The 19634-nt window shown below is 38.6% G+C and overlaps 2 protein-coding genes and 1 pseudogene across 3 annotated transcripts in view; 2 read left to right on the top strand and 1 right to left on the bottom strand.

Annotated features, from left to right (window-relative positions):
* Positions 1–2725: 2725 nt before the first annotated feature.
* LOC146571188 (proteinase-activated receptor 3-like) lies at positions 2726–6005 on the top strand (annotated as a pseudogene).
* A 4848-nt stretch (positions 6006–10853) lies between these two features.
* On the top strand, positions 10854–13718 carry LOC146571189 (proteinase-activated receptor 3-like). Its single transcript, XM_085280254.1, has 2 exons — positions 10854–11207; positions 11703–13718. The coding sequence occupies exons 1-2, from the start codon at positions 11141–11143 to the stop codon at positions 12767–12769; spliced, it is 1134 nt and encodes a 377-aa protein (XP_085136380.1). The 5' UTR covers positions 10854–11140; the 3' UTR covers positions 12770–13718.
* A 323-nt stretch (positions 13719–14041) lies between these two features.
* Positions 14042–19634, bottom strand: part of LOC146571190 (synaptic vesicle glycoprotein 2C-like) — a 94242-nt gene continuing 88649 nt past the window's right edge. For both annotated transcript variants that reach the window (XM_085280251.1, XM_085280252.1), the window contains exon 13: positions 14042–19380. In XM_085280251.1, the coding sequence (XP_085136377.1) occupies positions 19197–19380 (184 nt within the window). In that variant the 3' untranslated portion in view covers positions 14042–19196. The remainder of the gene's footprint in view (positions 19381–19634) is intronic.

A 19634-nucleotide genomic window follows, 5' to 3' on the forward strand; every position in this document is an offset into this window, starting at 1 on the left:
ACACCAGACACAGAGTCTGCAGTCCATTCTCTAGAAAATCTTTAAAAACTAATACACCTACTGGTAGAAAAAAATAATGAAAGGTCACTGATGAGGGCAGACGGAGCAAGAGACTGAGAGATGGATTGGGGGCATGGCTGCACTGATGCAGATGCAGTGATGCAGATGCTGTGCTGGTCCACCGTGGTGAAGAGAGAGCCAAGTATAAAAGATAAGCTCTCAATTTAGCAAGCTGGCTTGATTGCCGCTAATTCTACGATTAATTAACTTTCAGCGTCCATAGGGTCAGAGTTGAGAAGTAATAATGTACAAATGTGTTATACTTAGAATTTGGGGGTATCTGTACTTTACTTGAGTACTTCTTTTTCTCAAATTTTTTTTATGTTTACCCCCTACATGTTAACACAAATATCTGTACTTTCTACTCCTTACATTTTAAAAATGGGCTTGGTACTTCAGCTTCAACCCTTAAAGGGATGTAAGCCATCCTCATACAAGAATGCTACAGTACACAATGTGAAAACATTCCTACATGGATTACAGTCAGTTACTGCCTTTTCCCATTCTGACAACTCTGTCTGCCAAATATACAGCATAGCCCTACATATAACATACACATGTATGTTTATACTTAATTAACCAGCATCACTACATCCTTAAAAAATGCAAGGTTTTCTTATAACACTAGTTAAAGAAAACTAAATAAATTACAGTACGACCATTCTGGGAGTTTCAACATCCTGGCCATTCATCCATCCATTTTCTTCTTCTTATCCATGGGCCAAATTGTGGGAAGAGCAGCCTAAGCTTAACAGCCCAGACTTCCATCTCCTTCACTCCTTCCCCCTTCTTTACCTCATATGCGGGAACACTAACACGTTCCCAGCATGATGTAAGCTTATAACCAGCTGTTATTGTTATAGCTGTCAGCTGTGTAGAGGATGAGATAATCCATTATATAAAATTTCAAGCACCTAAGCAATATTCTGTCCCTAGTGTCAAGTACAGAGGACTCCATTTCCTTTTATAAGTTGGAATGAGTGAAGAAGCAGCCAGCGCCCAAAGAAACTCTGGAGAACTATCAATTAAGATAATTTTAAAATATTTACAAGGTAGTCTGGCTATTGGAAGAAATATGTTAAGAAAGAGCTTGAATCCTCTACACAGCACTGTAATATGTGTTTATTGTAACGTTATGTGGTTTGATTCACTGCAATGGCCAATTTGTAAAAAGTACTTTTCATGAAAATCGTTGAAGGTAAATTAAGAATAAGACCATGAACAACTGGTAACACCAGGTCATGTATAGATAAACTTTATCATGAAATTCCTTTGCATAAATATAATATGTCATGATTATTAGTTTGCTGTAAATAAATCTTTTGTCCTTTTTTGTTTTGTCATATCAGATAAATGTGTCATATCTGACATATTATGGGCTCCAGCCCCCTGTAGCTCAAATTCTAATTCAAATTCAAATTCAAATTTTATTTGTCACGTACACAGTCATACACAGTACGATATGTAGTGAAATGCTTGGACAACTGCTCGTGACCTAAAGAGAACAAAAAAGGAAAAGGCTATGAATAAGATTGGAAATAAATATGAAAAATTAAAAAGGGTAAATTTAACTAGGAAGGAATAAAATATAAATTAAGGTTAAAAATGAAATAACTGTACAACACAAATTAGAATGAAGGGTAAATTTAACTGGGAAGAATAAGATAAAGATAAATATATAAATTAAAGTTGAAAATAAAATAACTGTACAACAAAATACACAATACACAATATAGAACTATATAAGAATGTATGAAGAAATCTAAATATAAATAAATATATACACAATAACAGCAGCTGTACAAGTATTAACCGGAAATGAAGAATATAGTGACCAGTGTTGTGCAAAACCAAAGTCCAGAAAGTCCAGTGTGTGTGTAAGAACCATATGTGTGGGTCAGTACTGTGTGGTGGTGTGATTGAGAGACCGTATCGCCTGCGGGAAGAAGCTCCTCCTCAGTCTCTCTTTGTTGGTCTTCAGGGAGCGGAATCGCTTTCCTGACCTCAGCAGAGAGAACAGTCTGTTGTTGGGATGGCTGAGGTCCTTCACGATCTTCCTGGCCTTGGTCCAGCACCGCCTGCTGTAGATTGAGTGCAGGTCAGGGAGCTCGGAGCGGATGGTGCGCTCAGCTGACCGCACAACCCTCTGTAGAGCTCGTCTGTCCTGCATGGTGCTGTTCCCGAACCAGGTTAAGATGTTTCCCGCCAGGATGCTCTCTATGGTGCACGAGTAAAAGTTCCTGAGCACCTTGGAGGGCAGTTGGAAGTCTCTCAAGCGTCTGAGGTGGTAGAGACGCTGTCGGGCCTTTTTCACCACGGTGTTGATGTGACAGGACCATGACAGCTCTGACAAGGATGAGCGAAAGAGGATGGATGGATACTTTCAAGTCACACATTTCTTTCAGATATCTCTGACTGTTACTGAAACGTATGTTAAGCACAGCTCTTATCATATGGAAGGAACAAGTTAATGTTTTGGCTTCCTGATATTGGTCTCAGTTTGAGATATTTTGAGTAAAAGGATGTTGATATCATCTCTGCAGTTTGAGATATTTTGAGTAAAAGGATGTTGATATCACCTCTGCATGTTGTGAGTCTGAAGACTGGCATTGCATTGCTGAAACAATTGCACGACTGGAAGGAATGTGTAGAAATGTAGATTTGTACATTTCTATTTGAGGGAGAGAGGAACAAAATATGGGGAAGATACTTGTTTTACTTGTTTTTGCTCTCTGCATAAGCGGTACACAGCTGAAAAAAGGTAAGAGAATTTTATAAAAATTTAAGAGCAGATTTAAGTGTTTTTTCATGGAAATTGACAGTTAATCTGATAATTAAACTGCCACAGTTTCATTATTCAGACAAAAACACATGATTTTGCCATTGAATGGTTTATTATAGAATGGTTTTGAATAGTTAGCCAAACATTGCCTTGTGCAGCTCCGTCAGTTTGAAAACTTCCCGTATTTTCTGTCATGCATATTCATCTTTTTTTTTTTTTTTTTTTTTTTTTTTTAAATGACATCAGAAACAGCAGTATGCGACATTACGTGATGGCAGAGCTTCAGTTCATCCTTTGTCATTTTTTTTTTTTTTTTTTTTTTTTTTTTTTTAAATAAATAGGACAGGGGGAATGAATGAGAGAGAGAGGGGGAGAGAAAGAAAGAAAACCAAAGAGGAGAAGAGACGGTGAGAAGGGGGGGGGAAGAGAGAGAAAAAAAAAAAGAACTCCTGGGTCACCTGTATGGAGAAAAAAAACAAAAAAAAAAAAACAAAAAAAACAAACAGAGGAGACAGCAAACAACAAAGAGCAACATAATAATAGAGAAAACAAAGCACCATCACAATAAACTAGCTAGTCATAGATATCAATATTTACTAAATAATAAACGATATTGTGCAGCACACAAGATAGACAGCGCACAGTGTGCTTTGAGGCAGCAGCCAAGAAAGCTTTAGTCCGTGTCTGTGAATACCCATGTGTGCATACCTGTGTGGATCAGCATGCTTGCATTCCAAAGGTTTCTCCATGTAATGATCTGCTAGGGAGTGTGGGGGGGCCACAGCCCCGTCCTCCAGGGTGTGAAGCGGGTATGGAGGAGATCAAAACTCCAGACATCCAGAGGCCCCCAGAACACAAGAGACCATGGAAGACCAACAGAGGGGCAGCCGCGCCACTGTTCCAGTAAGAGCTGAGGAGAGTCCCAGATGAGGGCTCGCCCAGCAGCCGCGGAGCAGAAGTCAGGGGGAGTTGCAGTGACGCGCCCGTGAGCTCCGCCGGCCCCCAGCTGCGCCTGAGTGACCGAGCCCTAGGCCGAGAGGCCGGGGGCACCCCACCTCCAAAGGGGCCCGAGCGAGCCCCAGGCCCCAGGCCCCGACAAGCGGCCGCCAAGGAGTGAGCCGGTGTGTACCCGGACGCCCACCCCCAGACACAAAGAACCACCAACACACCGACACCTGAGGGAGTCCGCCACCGGCAGGGGAAGTGGTGGTGGGTGGAGATAGGCCTCCAAACCTTGGAGGGCCTGAGGTGTCCCCAGAGAGGTGGCGTCTGATACCCAACCTGACATATAGACACAGACATACAGGCACACACAGACACAAACATCCATTCCCACCCTCATGCTCTCATATGCACTCACTCCACACTCAACCAACGTGGAGACAGACATAAAGAGACGCTGTACACACAATCACACTCCCCAAGCGTACTCTACAAACCGGGTCTAGGTACCCTTGCCCCTGGAGGGGGGAATTGCACCCAGACCCAGGTGGTGTTACCCTTTTCCCTGCGGTGGGGAGAGGCAGACCACCCCGACTCCGCAGCAGCAGGGAGGCCCCACACCCCAGACCGCAGTCGGACGGCCAACTCCTCCTACTAGCCCTCCCGCTCCAGCAGGCCGCAGAGAATGGGGGTGGGAGAAGACTCCAAACCTCCCTCCACCCGCTCATTGTAGTGTTGATGCATATGTGTTCTAAGGTGCAATTAAAACCCAGGAGGGCATGCATGCATATTCATCTTTGATTTTTCAAGCGCAGAAAAAACAAGCGTGGCACTGAAAACGGTTTTCTATTAACAAAATATATCAGTACATATGTTGGTACAAATATATTTGAAAATCATTTATATTTTGAATGTAACTTTCATTTTTGTATTGTTTTTTTGGTTTTTGTTTTTGTTTTTTGCAGGACAAAAGACACGGAGGGAGCAGAAAAACAGCTCTGAGGTTGTTTTTCCCATGCTCAGAACATTTAAAGGGGCCCCAGTCATTAACATCCAGCCCTTCGTAAATGGGACTCAGGCTTCCTTTCTAACTTATTCCCCTCCAGCTCTGAACTTGCTCAACAACAGCACAGTGCGGTACCTCGGTGGTTCTCTGAGCACCCGAGTCATTTCCATTATTTACACGTTGGTGGTTACAGTTGGGATTCCAGCCAACGTCAGTATCTTGTGTTTGCTAGTGACTAAAATCCGAAAGGTGTCTTCTGCCATCCTCTACTGCAGCCTGGCTGTCTCCGACCTCTTCCTCCTCCTCTCCCTCTTCTTTCCTCTCCATTCCTGTACAAAAGTATGCCCAAGAGAATGTGCGCTGCCTGGGTGAGCCTGGCTCTGTGGGGGGTGTTTGGTGTCGCCATCATCCCAGAGCTCATCATCCAGCAGAGCTACTGGCTCCCTCAGCTCAACCGCACAACCTGCCATGATGTGTTGCCCCTGGATCACAGCTCTCACATGTTTCTGCTCTACTATCACCTGATTCTTATTGTCTTTTTTCTTGTGGTGCCTCTGGTTGTTATAGCTGTGTGTTTTGCCCGAATCATCAACAAGCTCACAAGGTCACATTTTGACTGGGTGACGTACATCAAAGCAAGCACACTGGTGTTTAGTATCTTCCTGGTGTGCTTTGTCCCCCCTGGAGTCCTACACTTTGTCCATTATGTCCAACTGTTTGTGGATGGAACAGAAACTTTGTATGTGTACTTTAATGTGGCAGTGTCCATACCTGTCTGGATCCCTTCCTTTTCCTTTTCATGTCCAAGGCTGCACAGTCTAGGTTTCATTTTAAAACTTTCAAGAGAAAGACACTGAGCAGTGTCTTGTTAACACGTAACACGTAGACTAAGGGTTAGCAATAAGTAATTATGACTTTTTATTTTTGTAGCCAATCATGAGGAAAATGATTCTCCTTGGTTGCTATCCAAAGAGAAATCAAAAATACCTATTCTATTCATTTAAAACTTGCAGTTTACCTGAACCTGATTTTATCTTTGTTTAGTTTATGTGTGTGAGACACATATACAATTGGATATTAAAAAAGAAAGCACTAACAGGCCAATTTATTAAGAACAGCTTACTAGTACTGAAATTGACACCATTTTGCCTCCAGAACGCCTTTAATTCTTCATGTAATATGTTCTGCAAGGTGCTGAAAACATTCCTCAACAATTTTGCCTATATTGACATGAAAGCATTATGCCGTTGCTACAGATTTCTCAGCAGCACATCCATGATGCATGATGTGATTAGCCAAGAAGTTATCTATTGCTATTAAAAACTATCACAAATCAATCAACATGAGTGACCTAAATCTTGCTAAGAGTAAACCTAACTTGATAATATACTTGTTTTGTTGCATAAATAATAAAGAAAATATCTGAAACGTTTATTCCAGAAAATAGTTTTTGTGGCATTTTCTTCTTTTCCCTCCACATTCTAAAGCTATGAAATCACAATGACATGAAGGGTTAGCTGCAATGTTGATCCTGGATGAACATTATTAGGATGGAATGCCACTGTGTGAAAACATGTGAACTGTAGTCTCAGTTGTACACACAATAAACACTGCTGTGTGATTAGATGTTAAGATAACACACTTATTTTGCAGGCAAAAATCAGCACACTTAAATTTCCTCTTGCTTACTTTGGCTCTATAACTAGCACATGATGTTTATTTTCTGAGTCTATAATACTAAAGGCCTTCCTGATGAACACTTCTGATGTCGCATTGAGGCTCATAGTTTAAAATTTGTACATTAAATTATGTGAAAAAGCATAATCTTTCTACATGTTGGTCTATAAATTGTGTTTAGGAGAAAAGGTTGTGGGAGTCACAAAAGCTGTTTGGGGGAACAAAAGTATAACAGCTGAAAAGGAGCAGCTCTACACCTTTAAACTAAACCTGGAGAGGAAAAGATTAAATGATGACCAAGGATTACTGAAGCAGGTCAGTAATCCTGACTGTGGTGTACCTGGGTCGTAGTACAGAAATCCTATTCCCAGCTCTTAGTATGCTGACGATACAAATAAATTGTTGTTTAACCTACAGTATTATATTCTAGAAATCACACCTTTGTTGTGGGTGTCCTGTGAGGACAATGTACATATAAAAAAAATCAGAAAAACAGGTCTACATCTTGAATTTTCAAAAAGTGTATTACAATACTAATAGAAAAATCCGATGAATTAAAAGGCTGGGTATTACATGCTGTCAACATGCATGGGGGCAATAAATATATGAATGAAAAATGAAAATGAAAGCTGCAAAACAGCTCAGGCAAGCTTATTATTATTAGGTAATATTATATTATTAATAATGAAATCGTAATATTATATTATATTATATTATATTATATTATATTATATTATATTATATTATATTATATAAAATTACTTATATTATTAAGTAATTTCCATATTTGTTAATCTGAAAGTGCTGTGAGCGTGCACCTGATCAACATGCCTGTTTTATTAGACTAGACATGATCATATTATTATTATTATTATTATTATTATTATTATTATTATTATTATTATTATTATTAACTTTTTTTTTTCAAACTCCATCTTCTCTGCATCACAAATGTCGACCGAGGTGGTTAGCAAGACGAAATTGTCATGATGCTAAATCACTAAAGCTCATTTAATTAATTGCTAACAACTGATGCCATAACTGTGAAAGCTGAGCTGGCCTCTCAGCTAGCCCAGCTTTGTTAACAGGACACGGACACGCCCTCAGAGAAAGAGAAGACTGCACTTTATTATGAGATGAAATAAGCGCAGCTTTCAACAGCAATAATCAATTGTGGCCACAAGTCAGCAATAATGTAAAAGATGACGACAGCGGGGTCTGAGATTAAAGGAGAGAGAGATCCCTTCATGTGAAGAAGGATAGCCTCCTGTGACAGACTGAATGTACTATCAAGCGAAAGCCAATCAGAGTGCTCCCTGCTGGCACGAGGAGACTACTAGTGGAAAGGGATCATGGTGGAAAGACTGTAGAGCAGGGATAGGCAACTCCAGGCCTCAAGTGCCGGTGTCCTCCAGGTTTTAGATCGCACCCTGGGTTAACACACCTGAATCAAATGATTAGTTCATTACCAGGCCTCTGGAGAACTTCAAGAAATGCTGAGGAGTCATTTAGCCCTTTAAATCAGCTGTGATGGATCATGGACACATCTAAAACCTCCAGGACACCGGCACTCGAGGCCCTACCCCTACTGTAGAGCTAAAGTGTTAGTTGGGGGGGGTTCATAAATTTTGTCCAGAATGTGTGCGTGCAGACAATCAGTAAATAAATTCATACTGTTTTCGTGATAGCATAGTTTGGTGCAACTTTCCACGTGGTCACTGTTGTTTATATTTGCGTCATCGGACAGTTTACTACTTTGTGTGCTGAGGTTTGAACAACCTCATATGAGTTGCACCGTTTGGTGAATACTTTGTGACTTTATTGTTGGTTCACTGTGTAGACATATAGAACTTTCTATATGTTAGTACATATAAATAGTATGTTTATTTTAAGTATTAATTTCTGGCGTTATGTTTGAGAAATAAGCAGTCAGAAAAATAAAATCATGTCCAAATAGACGTTACATTGCAGGTTTATACAGAAAATATTTATCTGTTTATTATTAGGTCATTTATTCCTTGTTACAGAACCACGCCCCTCTACATAGAAACAACAGCACAAGTAATTTATTTTTTATACTTAATTTCAGTAAGCTGCATTGTAACCAATGCCCCCTGGTGGCTACATTTTTTTATTTATCATTCACCAAATATATTCTTTAAATCTACTGCGGTACTTTAGTACGTCTAAAATTTAAGTTTATTTATAATGGCATTTTATAGATATTACCATGATTTTTTTGGCCACAAACAAATTTCTGATGTTGTCATATCCGTCTTACTTAAAAAATGAGTAGTCTGAGGGTTTGTGTGAACAAAGTGACTTAAAATCAAGTCATACTAATACACAACTATATTTTTATAACAAATCTAAAGGACTTTAAATAATTGGTTAATCAAATTATTAGTCTTTGAAATTATTCCTTTTAACAGCCCAATACGAGTAGGTGGGCATGTATTGTGTAGCTTCATGTTTACCATTCTCTTCATTATTTGAGCCTTCAAGGGTGCTGTTATGATTTGGCGCAAATACATGAAGGTTATAAATTCTTTGTTAGTTCTTTTCTGGAAGTTTTAAAGTTAAACTTTTTGTCATTAGAAAATAGAAACAGAAAGTAACACAATGCGACGACACAGGAAAGATGCAGTTATTTTAGGCATACCACTTGCACCACTTTTAAGAAAAGAAGGCGGGGGATCATGCTTAGTATGACTATGAAAAAAGCTATTTCTGCCTACGTCACCACTGTTCGTGGTAGACAAAATGGGTGATATTTAACTGGTCGCAAATGACTTGTAATGACTTGAGGAAGTATTCCTCTTCTGTCCCCTCACGGCCACTTGTGCCTCATGACACTCATGACACATGCATTTAGGTCCTTGGGGGTGGGCATGGTGTCCAGAGGGGGGGGTCTGTTCATTCAGCATCACCACTGGTGCTGGTGCCCACTTCTCAATTTTAAAACAGCCTGTAGACATCGAGGGTCACAGACACACACTATGTTGGTCGGCTGCTGCTTCTAAAAATATCTTGTGTTATTAGTACTGTGTGCTTTTCAGTAACAGTTATTATTTATTCTTTACTATTATTTATGCATATGTCGGTTGTCTCCCTTTCTGTCTCTATCCCTCTTCTTCTCCTCTATTTTTCTCTCCCTCTCCTTCTGTTAAATTCCTTCCCAACTTCTCTTTCTTCTTTTTTCCCATCCCCCTAGTGTTGTCTGTTGTAACTATAATAATTCAAAATAAAAAATCCTAATAAAATTCTAATAAACTATGACTATCAAGTGGAACATTATGCAAAATATCATAATGATCCACTTGGGAAAGTAAATCTGTTGGGCCTTTTTTGGCCTTCAGATAACAATTCTGACTGACACACTGCCGGACAGGAGAAGAGGAAAAAAATGTAAAGAAATGTCTGTGAAGGTTCTCAGTCATCCAGGTCATCGTAGTCAAAGGAGCTTGCAAAGAAAAGCGTTTGGACTTCTTTAAGTTACTTGAAGACGTTTCACCTCTCATCCAAGAAGCTTCTTCAGTTCTAATGTAAAGAAATGTAATTAGTGGAGGATGGTCTCCGACTTTCACTGAAACATAGATTAAACATAACCTGTTAGTCCTCCTCAAGGTTGAAAAGAACATTCTAAAGTTTCCATTAAGTTGACTACAGTGGAGAACATTTGGTTGTCTCAGTTTGAGTCATCTGTGACATTTGGAGTTTGACGTCACAACAGGAAGTTGAGGTCACTGCTGGGGCACAACAGACCCTGATACTGATGTTACTTCTTCCCTCTGATAAAAATATACGCCGAAAACAAGGCCCGGGTCACATCTGTGATCAGCTGGATGTCTACAATAATAAATTATTCTTTGATAAAAGCAGAGAAAATACTCCAACAATCCTTCCACCAGCATGTGTCCTGATCTGTCTTACCCTGATCACTTTCAAGCATATTAAGTTTCCTGTAAATGTAAAAGTGAAATGTAAATAACATGTCAAAAACACAGAACTTAAACTGCAGTAACAGAAACCTTCTTAAAGGTTTCTGAACCAAAATGAGTAATGTTTTTAGTAAGCGTACCTGTACACAAATAGCTGCAGAAAAGGAAGGGAAGACAAAGCTGCTCGTGTTGAGGCAGGCTTATCATCTTCACACAGGCATTTCCTTGACTCACCAGTTTTTCCTTTTTCTGTGTGTTACCTCTCTTCATAGCTCCAAACTTAGGCATCATATAACTTGCAGCACTAGGAGAACTGTGTGAAAATGTATATCTGAACATTTCTATTTAAGACAGTGAAAATGATACACAATACACACGGGAAAAACTGCGCAGAAAGTTCTGAGTAAAGTACTGAGATATCAGGTAAAAAGTGGGTCAGTATTTGTTTTGGCAAAGATACAGCAACAATAAAATAGTTTTCAGACAAGACAGAGTAGGGAAGTGAAAACCATTGTCCTTCATATTCAAAGCGAAAGCAAAGATATTTTGGTTTGATACTGTGTTGGGTGAACGTGTGATTTTTTTTTTCTTACAAGGGTCGGCTTTCAAGTTCCTCCCACAGAGCTAACTGAGCGAAGCAGACTGGGGTGACAGGGAAAAGCAGTGATAACAAACAAAGAAGAGGCTTGCTAGTGACTCTTAAGCTGGGAGCCGATCAACAAGAAGAAAAATATGGGGAAACTACTCCTGGTTTTCTTCGTTTTTGTCCTCTGTATAAGCAGTACACAGCAGAAAAAAGGTAGGAGAAGCTTGTCAAAATTCAACAACAGCTTTAAGTAACAGTTTCATGGACTTGAGAGATAATCTAAAACATCTGGCGGTGTTGCGGAGGGTTGAATGACTGTTTGGTAAAAACTGGCTGAAACAGGATTTGAAGCAGATTCATGACCCTGAATTATTTATTATACATATATATACTTTGAATAGTTAATATTTCAATATCTTGACATCATATTCTCCAGCTATTTCAGTGAGAGGATTTTTTTTGTGTTTTCTGAGTTTCCTAATCATTATTTGTTCGTGGAATTTAAGTTAGATGAAAGTGTTTTGAGAGCATTTGGCTACAGATGAAACTAAATATCTAAATACCTAGCACATTGTATAGATACTTTGAACCAGTATATTTGAAATCTATGTTGGTACAAATATATTTGAAATTCATTTACATTTTGAATGACCTGCAGTAACTTTCATTTTTGTATTGTTTTTTGGTTTTGTTTTTTGTTTTTTGCAGGACAAAAGACATGGAGGGAGCAGAAAAACAGCTCTGAGGTTGTTTTTCCCATGCCCAGAACATTTAAAGGGGCCCCAGTCATTAACAATCAGCCCTGTGTAAATGGGACTCAGGCTTCCTTTCTAAATTATTCCCCTCCAGCTCTGAACTTGCTCAACAACAGCACAGTGCGGTACCTCGGTGGTTCTCTGAGCACCCGAGTCATTCCCATTATTTACATGTTGGTGGTTACAGTTGGGATTCCAGCCAACGTCAGTATCTTGTGTTTGCTAGTGACTAAAATCCGAAAGGTGTCTTCTGCCATCCTCTACTGCAGCCTGGCTGTCTCCGACCTCTTCCTCCTCCTCTCCCTCTTCTTTAAGGCTCACTACCATTTCCATGGAAACCACTGGGTTCTCGGAGAGACTGCTTGTCGAGTTGTTACGGCATGTTTCTACGGCAATCTCTACTGCTCGGCCATGACGCTGGCTTGCATCAGCATCAAGCGCTACCTTGCTGTGGTGTACCCATTCCTGTACAAAAGTATGCCCAAGAGAATGTGCGCTGCCTGGGTGAGCCTGGCTCTGTGGGGGGTGTTTGGTGTTGCCATCATCCCAGAGCTCATCGTCCAGCAGAGCTACTGGCTCCCTCAGCTCAACCGCACAACCTGCCATGATGTGTTGCCCCTGGATCACAGCTCTCACATGTTTCTACTCTACTATCACCTGATTCTTATCATCTTATTTCTTATGGTTCCACTTGTGGTTACAATTGTGTGTTTTGCCCGAATCATCAACGAGTTAACAAGATCACACTTTGACTGGAGAATGTACATCAAGGCCAGCTCACTGGTGTTTAGTATCTTTCTGGTGTGCTTTGTACCCTCTGGAGTCCTACACTTTGTCCATTATGTCCAACTGTTTGTGAATGGAACGGAAACCCTGTATATGTACTTTAATGTGGCAGTGTGTTTGTGCTGTGTCCATGCCTGTCTGGATCCTTTCCTTTTTCTTCTCATGTCCAAATCTGCAAGCTCCAGGCTTTACTTCATGTCTTTCAAAGGCAAGACGCTGAGCATATCTTTCTAATAGAAACCTGTTTAACAGTGTTAAAAAGTAAGTGATCATATTTCTTATTTTTGTGGATGATAATGAGAGAAATGTTCTCCTTGGCAGGAATCCAAAGAGAGATCAAAAGCACATGATTTTTCATTTAAAACTATAAATGGATTTCATCATTGTTGTATTAACCTTATTCTATGAGTCATAATTGTTGTTTTATTATAAAAGTTCTGTTTTTGTGACACCCACACACAAAACGTAACTCCTATATTTAAAAACTAGAAAACAATAAGAAACTTGAAAGTGTAAAAGAAAAAAGAAAAGAAATGTATACGTACATAATACATTTTCCTGTTTAATGACAGTAGTGGCAGCAAGATTTACAGCATGTAGGGTCATTTTATGCTTACTGTAATTCACAAGTTATTTGAAAAGATGCAGTGCAATGATACATAAAATATGAGTTTTAGTGTCTGCCATTTGGTTGCTATTATAATAGTATTTTAGTAAAGCTACTGTAATCGGCATAAACAATTCATTAGAGTAAAATGCATCTACATATGTTCATGTTCCCTGAATTTCATTTTTCTCTCTACAGTGTTTACAGTAATTTCCCTACTATCCTCTGTTGTGTAACTACCCTGAAGATTTGAACTGGAAGTTAATGTCATGATGGGCTTTAGCTAAAACATAGCTGTGTGTTTTTATGTCAATTTGTATATGTATATAGTATATGGATGTACATAGAAGATGAAAGGATGTATATTATTTTTTAAATTAAATAATAAATATAATTAATAAATGTGTCAAGTAAGAATACTATACATCTATACTTAAAAAAAAGATTTCATAACCTTTTTGAACTTTTACAGTAGTATATAACTATATTCTATACATTTCTGTATCTCCGGCTTTCCTGTGAACTTTTCAAAGATATCATCAGTTATTAAACTACTCTACTTCTCTCTGCTCTCTACCACTGACTTGGTATTTCCTAACCAGCCTTTGACAGGATGTAGAGTAAAGTGACACTGACGAGTGGAAAAGTCTACTGTCCGTCCGTCACGTCACACTGGGGTAGTAAAAAAAGAAAGCACTATGTTAAAATTTTGTCTATGACTCACTTCTGGCTGTAATTGACATTAATGATAAGACAGTTTACTGAGATTAATCTTTATTCTTTATTAAAGATTCTTTGACTGTGTATTTGAATAAGGGCAGGCAGAGAGAGTTGCATGTTTTGGTAAATTTAGTATGAATGGCACCATCTGCTGGTAAAAATGAAAGTTCAACAGCTGCTCAAATGAAACTCTTTATTCAATATGTAGATACCAGAGGAATCCACCTTTACACTGTATTCACTAGAGCTTTTTATCAGCCTTATCAAAATAAATCATGTCAAGGTCAGATTTTTATCTTTACACACACACCTGCACATGTAGTTTGACAGCAGAGCTTTTCAAATCTGAAAGTCTCAATGGTGGCACTTTAATTCCTGCTCCAGTGACAATAATGACTAATCTAACTCGAAATCACCCGAAAAACAGATCTGACAACCCCTGCTGGAGGTCAGTTTGTAGTAAATACAATCATCTCATCACTAGCATGCCCCTTCACAATGACGCAGAAGAACAATTCAGTTTAAGGAACACCTGTCCACAACAAACCTGACAACACACGAGAATGATACATTCACCTTTAACCCGGGAATCACATCTGTTAACCTCCACAGAGGAACAGCAAAGACACCAAAATGGCATATAGCACACAAAACAGAGGGACTTAACAAACATGCAGGGTTTCAGTCTGGAAACTGTGATGTACAGTATAACAAGTTTGTTCAGCACAAGTGGAAGAGCGAAGGAGAAGCCACAAGGCAAGGCCGAGGACAGACAGAGATAAAGCATCAAACACAGGAAAGCAGATTCATATCTTGAAACAGCTGCAGTCCATTTATATTGGTAGAAAAAGGAAATAATTGGTCAATAATAGGTCCTTTACTACCAAAACTAAGATATATGTGAGAAACATAATATAACATTCAATAACAGTATCACCAAAGCTGACAAAAATTATGAAATTCCAATGATTTTTTGTATGATGGAACTAATGCAGAACAAACTACAAGTTTATGTTTTACAAATGACCTAATGTGTGTTAACATCAACTCATTAGCACTAAAGCAGGAGGTTGTTCAAGCATATAAGTCACAAAAAATAATGTTCTACAAATAACTTTTTTATTTATTTTATTAGATATCCCTCTCTGAGGTCACTGTAGTTTTGTTTGTGGTGCTCACAGTGCTGAAAAGTGTGATTTGTAAATATTTCCAAATATATAACATGTGTTTCCTTTGCAAATTAGGAAAGAAATACTGTTGAATCCGACTTCCATGGATTATTCAAAAATAACTAGCATTTCAGGATAAACTTTACTGTTGACTCCCCCCAGTGCTTGATTTTGGGATGACCAAAGGTGAACCAAAGTTAGGCCCAAAGTTGGTCCACTTTGGATCAAAGTGACTTCTTTGGTCCAGACTGAAATATCTCATTGTTCATGTTCCCCAGAGGATATATCCTACTTAATAAAGCAGTTCATTAATTTTTCTCCATATCTTTAATTAGCTAGATGGTTATTTTTGTCTTTTATGACATTCACCTCCAAAAGACACCATCCTTGTCTGCACTGCACTACAAAATATTTATGCTAGCACAGGAAACGCACATGCTAGCTTAGCCAGCATGATAGTGCAAGGCTGCAAAGGCTAAAGAGCCTTTAAAATCTTAAATAAGTGAGCATCACAAACAAATTGAATTTGCAATCTTACCATGTGTTTGTTTTTTTGTTTTGTTTTCTTTTTTTTTTAGAATTTGAGTGACTTGGCCTTTTACACATGGCTTTTAGTTTCAATTCATGATATAAATCAAAATGTAAAAACCTCAGTTCCTTGGTTTAAGAAAAAAATTAGAAAAAAATATCTGTCCACATAGTGTTAGTCTAGATATACATGCAATAAACTTACAGTCGTAGTCAAAAAGTTCTATATAGTCATCACAGGCATCAGTGTCATCTTGTGGGCTTTTAATGAGTTCTCTGAACTGTCCTTTTTTTTCCAGGATGTAATAATTGTGCAGCATACAATTCTTTAGTCCTTTAAAACACAAAGATTGGGCGCACAAGTTTGAATTTGTTTTGGATATTTGGTCAAATGTTTTTTAGCAAGTTATACCTCGACTAGAGGCCTTTGTTAGCCATGAACAAGCTTCTGTGGTTAAGAAATAAGTTAGAATGTTTGCAATCTGTTTGCAATCTGAAATCAAAACTGCTGGAACACTAGCATCACTGTCCACATTGAAGCCAGTTTTATATCACCATGGCCTGAGAGGTTGTGGACCAAGAAAGAAAACCCCTGAACCAAAACTGACACCTTCAAGCTTGAAAGTTTTATGGTCAGATGAGACAAAGACTGAGCTGTTTTGCCACAATGACAAGAGGTATGTTTGGAGCAGTAAACATGAGGCTTTCAAACCTAAGAACACTGTACCAAATGGCAAGCATGGTGGTGGCATCATAATCCTCAGGGGTGGTTTTACTGCCAGTGTACTGATAGAGTGTGCGGTGGATGAAATAATAAAAAAGAGAGATTACCTCAAAATTCTTCAACTACAGCTGAGATCAATAGCTAGGTGGTTAAAACTGGGGGACAACTAGGTGTTCCAACAACATAATGACCCCAAACACACATCAGAGCTGGTTTTGGAACAGTTTAAGCTTGCTAACATTATTCTTCTGAAATGGCCTTCCCAACTAACCAATTTAGATGAACCCTGACACTTCTGCTAAGAACAGTGGTCAAATGTCCAACTAGAATTATGCCAGAAGCTTGTTGATGGTTACTAAAGTGGTTGATTGAGTTACAAATTGTTAACAGTCATTTAACCAATTTCAGGGGTGTATATAAATCTGTGTGGATTTGACAATAAAATAAATTCACCTCGTGTAGCCAATTCTTATTTTTAAAGTAAATAAAGATGTGTGCGGTACAATCATTCCAACCTGAAAAAAGAACCATTCAAAGAAATCATTAAAAGCCCAAATTCACCATGATATTCGTGGCCATGACGAGTGTATGCAACCTTCTGATCACAGCTGTACATACAGAGAGAGAGAGAGAAATACACACACACAGGTGTGCTCACTGCAGTATCAAGAGATAGGAATGAAAAAAGCAAGATAGAGCAGCAAAGCTTCCAGCAAGGTTTGGAAGGAGAGGTGGGCTTGACGGTAAGAGAGGCACAACATCTGAGAAAGGCCTTTGAGTTTCAGGCGGAGCAGCAGCAAGGCAGGAACAGAGTGAAAAGACAGACAAAGTGACACTATGAAGAAACCAGGACAATGAGACAGATAGAGAGGGGGAAAAGACTCTAAACATAATTTGATACCAACAGAAGTTTCCTACAGTATAAATTCTTTTTGGCAGATGAAATTAAAAGAAAGAGCAAAGCCCTTCATGGTGAACTAAACAATACCAACATGAGAGATGCAGAGAGGAAGCATTCAGACAAAAGGATTCCAGGCCCAAAAAAGTCTCTTACTGTAAAAAGCAGAAAATGTAAACTTCTTTTCACTTTAGAAATGTAGCTGCTGAAGTTGCCAGTTTGGACTAAACTACTATGTATATCATTATTGATTTTTATGGCCTTGTCATTTTTGCAAATTGCAGCAAAAGGCTTAAGTATCATCAACCTATTTTATCAATGGAGTGAAAATTGTAGGAGCAAAGTTCAAACACAGTAAATCGCCACCCAAAAAACAGAAAAGCACATTGGTAAAGCAATGAATGAGACATAAATTAATAAATAAATAATAAAACAGCCTGTCTAATTATAAACACTTAATAAATAATTTTTAAGCAAGCCAACATTGCCAACTTTCAAGTTTTGACTCAAAACAATACCTCTTTCCCCATCCTGGTGCTATATGTTGATCACAAATTTGCTTTAGGTTTATTTATGAAATTTAATGATTTTATAATGAACACTGAAGATCCTAACCATGTCCAATGATAACTGTACCTTATACCATTAAAAGTGTTTTCATTGTTACTGGTCATAGTTACTGTAATGACTATAGCATGAGATATGAGCAAATAATATCCCAAGGGGCCAATAAATAAATGGGGACTATTTTGGAGGCTTACATAAATAAGCTGAACTCAGTTATGCTCACAATTTAATTTTATATCTTTATAAACTCAACCCTTTACAAGAGGGTAACAGCTCCTATATGTAGTTAAGTCACGCATTGATACATGAAAAAGATTACTGCTACAGAAAGCAACTGTGGACAATATCTACAATAAATAAACAAATAAAAATAAAAACTTTAGAAAACAGATGAGACTTGTACACACAGTAAATTAAAAATGTCCTAATGGCTATAATAGAGAAGGCTAAACAAGTAATTAAACTGCAGCATGAAAACTGTGACTGTGTGTGACATTACCTGTCTGGAAAAAAGTAGAGGATAATATGCTGACAGATCTTTATCACTTGTGTGTCATGTTCATGAATGTTCATGCTCATATGGATCCTTCGGTTATATAACATTTACAAATTTAAGCAAAAAGTCAGTGGGAAGACTCCTATAAACAGCTGAAAGCAATAAACTGAACTCAATAAACTGAACTCCTGTGCTCAGCATTTTGTGCAGTCATTGTGCATGAAAGGTCTTCAGTTATTTTGGACTGTGTGTCCTTTTGCTGACTAAGGGCAAGCAAATTATTGACCAGCATGAGCCACACAAGGTAGAGCCTCAAAGCAAGTGTCTCATGCCAAAACCTTGACAGTTGGCAAACCTGAGCTGCTGCTGGTGGCTTCAAATGCACATGTAAACAAAAACGTCACACATTTCCTTTAATCAGCAAACAACTGATTGGAACTCGGAAGGGGAAGGTTGCTAGAAACCCAAGCCTTTTGCAGCTTTGGCACATGCATTTGTGGGCTGCATGTGTGAAACCGCCCACTGTAGTGCTGAGCTGCAATGAGCTGCTGTTATAAAGACTTTAATCACCACTGATAAATTTAGCTTGCTTCTGAAAAGCTTTTTTTTTCCTCCAAATTCCTGCAAGAATGCCAATAGCTCTGGTAAAAAGCCACTGGCATAACATTTGATATTCTAAATGAAGCTCCTCTGTACACCTACTGCTCTGCAAAACTGCATTTCATTATCCTAATTTACCAGGTATTTCTCTCAGAAATAACAGAATAATAAAACTCATCATGAATCTGAGTTTGTGAACATATTCCGCATATCTTATGGAAAAAAAGTAAATAAAAAACAAACTGCAAAGCGCATTTCAAAAATATTTTAACAAATCACTTTCTGTAAATATGTTGCTATTCAGTAAACTGAGAAAATACCTGGTAAACAACATACTGTTCTGTGGTGAGGTTTACATGAGGACATTGGCACGTGTGTCTGGCAGTCGGAGCCCCACTAGCCCGCCGCCAACCAACACGGATGATGCCAGCAGAATGGGAATGGCCTTGGTGATGCCAACCAGAGAGCCAAAGATCAGGTTGCCCAGCACCGCTGCCAGCTTACACATAGCATTACAGAAGCCAAATCCTGTGCCCCTACAGACAAAGAGGAGAAGAGGGTTACAAATGTACAGTAAGTATGTCTCATTTGTTTCTTAACAACGTGAAACACCATGTTTTCTTAAAAATGCTGCTGCAAATATCCCAAATGTGCAGAAATTTAATTTCTATTCAGTTCTTGCTGTAGTCAAGGGTACCAGAAGAACTTTTGATTACTAATACAAAATCAAATCTCCTGATTGCCACCAGTTTAGAGAGCCAGAAAAAGCTGTAGATAATACAGAAGCCTT

The sequence above is a fragment of the Mchenga conophoros genome, linkage group LG7 (genome assembly GCF_057382185.1).
Source record: "Mchenga conophoros isolate Kocher_MC1m ecotype Shallow Benthic linkage group LG7, M_conophoros_male_GT1.1, whole genome shotgun sequence".
In the NCBI taxonomy this organism is placed as follows: domain Eukaryota; kingdom Metazoa; phylum Chordata; class Actinopteri; order Cichliformes; family Cichlidae; genus Mchenga; species Mchenga conophoros.

Excerpts from the sequence above, each read along its gene's own strand:
- LOC146571189 (XM_085280254.1), top strand. The coding sequence starts at position 11,141 with ATGGGGAAACTACTCCTGGTTTTCTTCGTTTTTGTCCTCTGTATAAGC. Across the intron at positions 11,208-11,702 it reads CAGTACACAGCAGAAAAAAG|GACAAAAGACATGGAGGGAG; the intron begins GTAGGAGAAGCT and ends TGTTTTTTGCAG.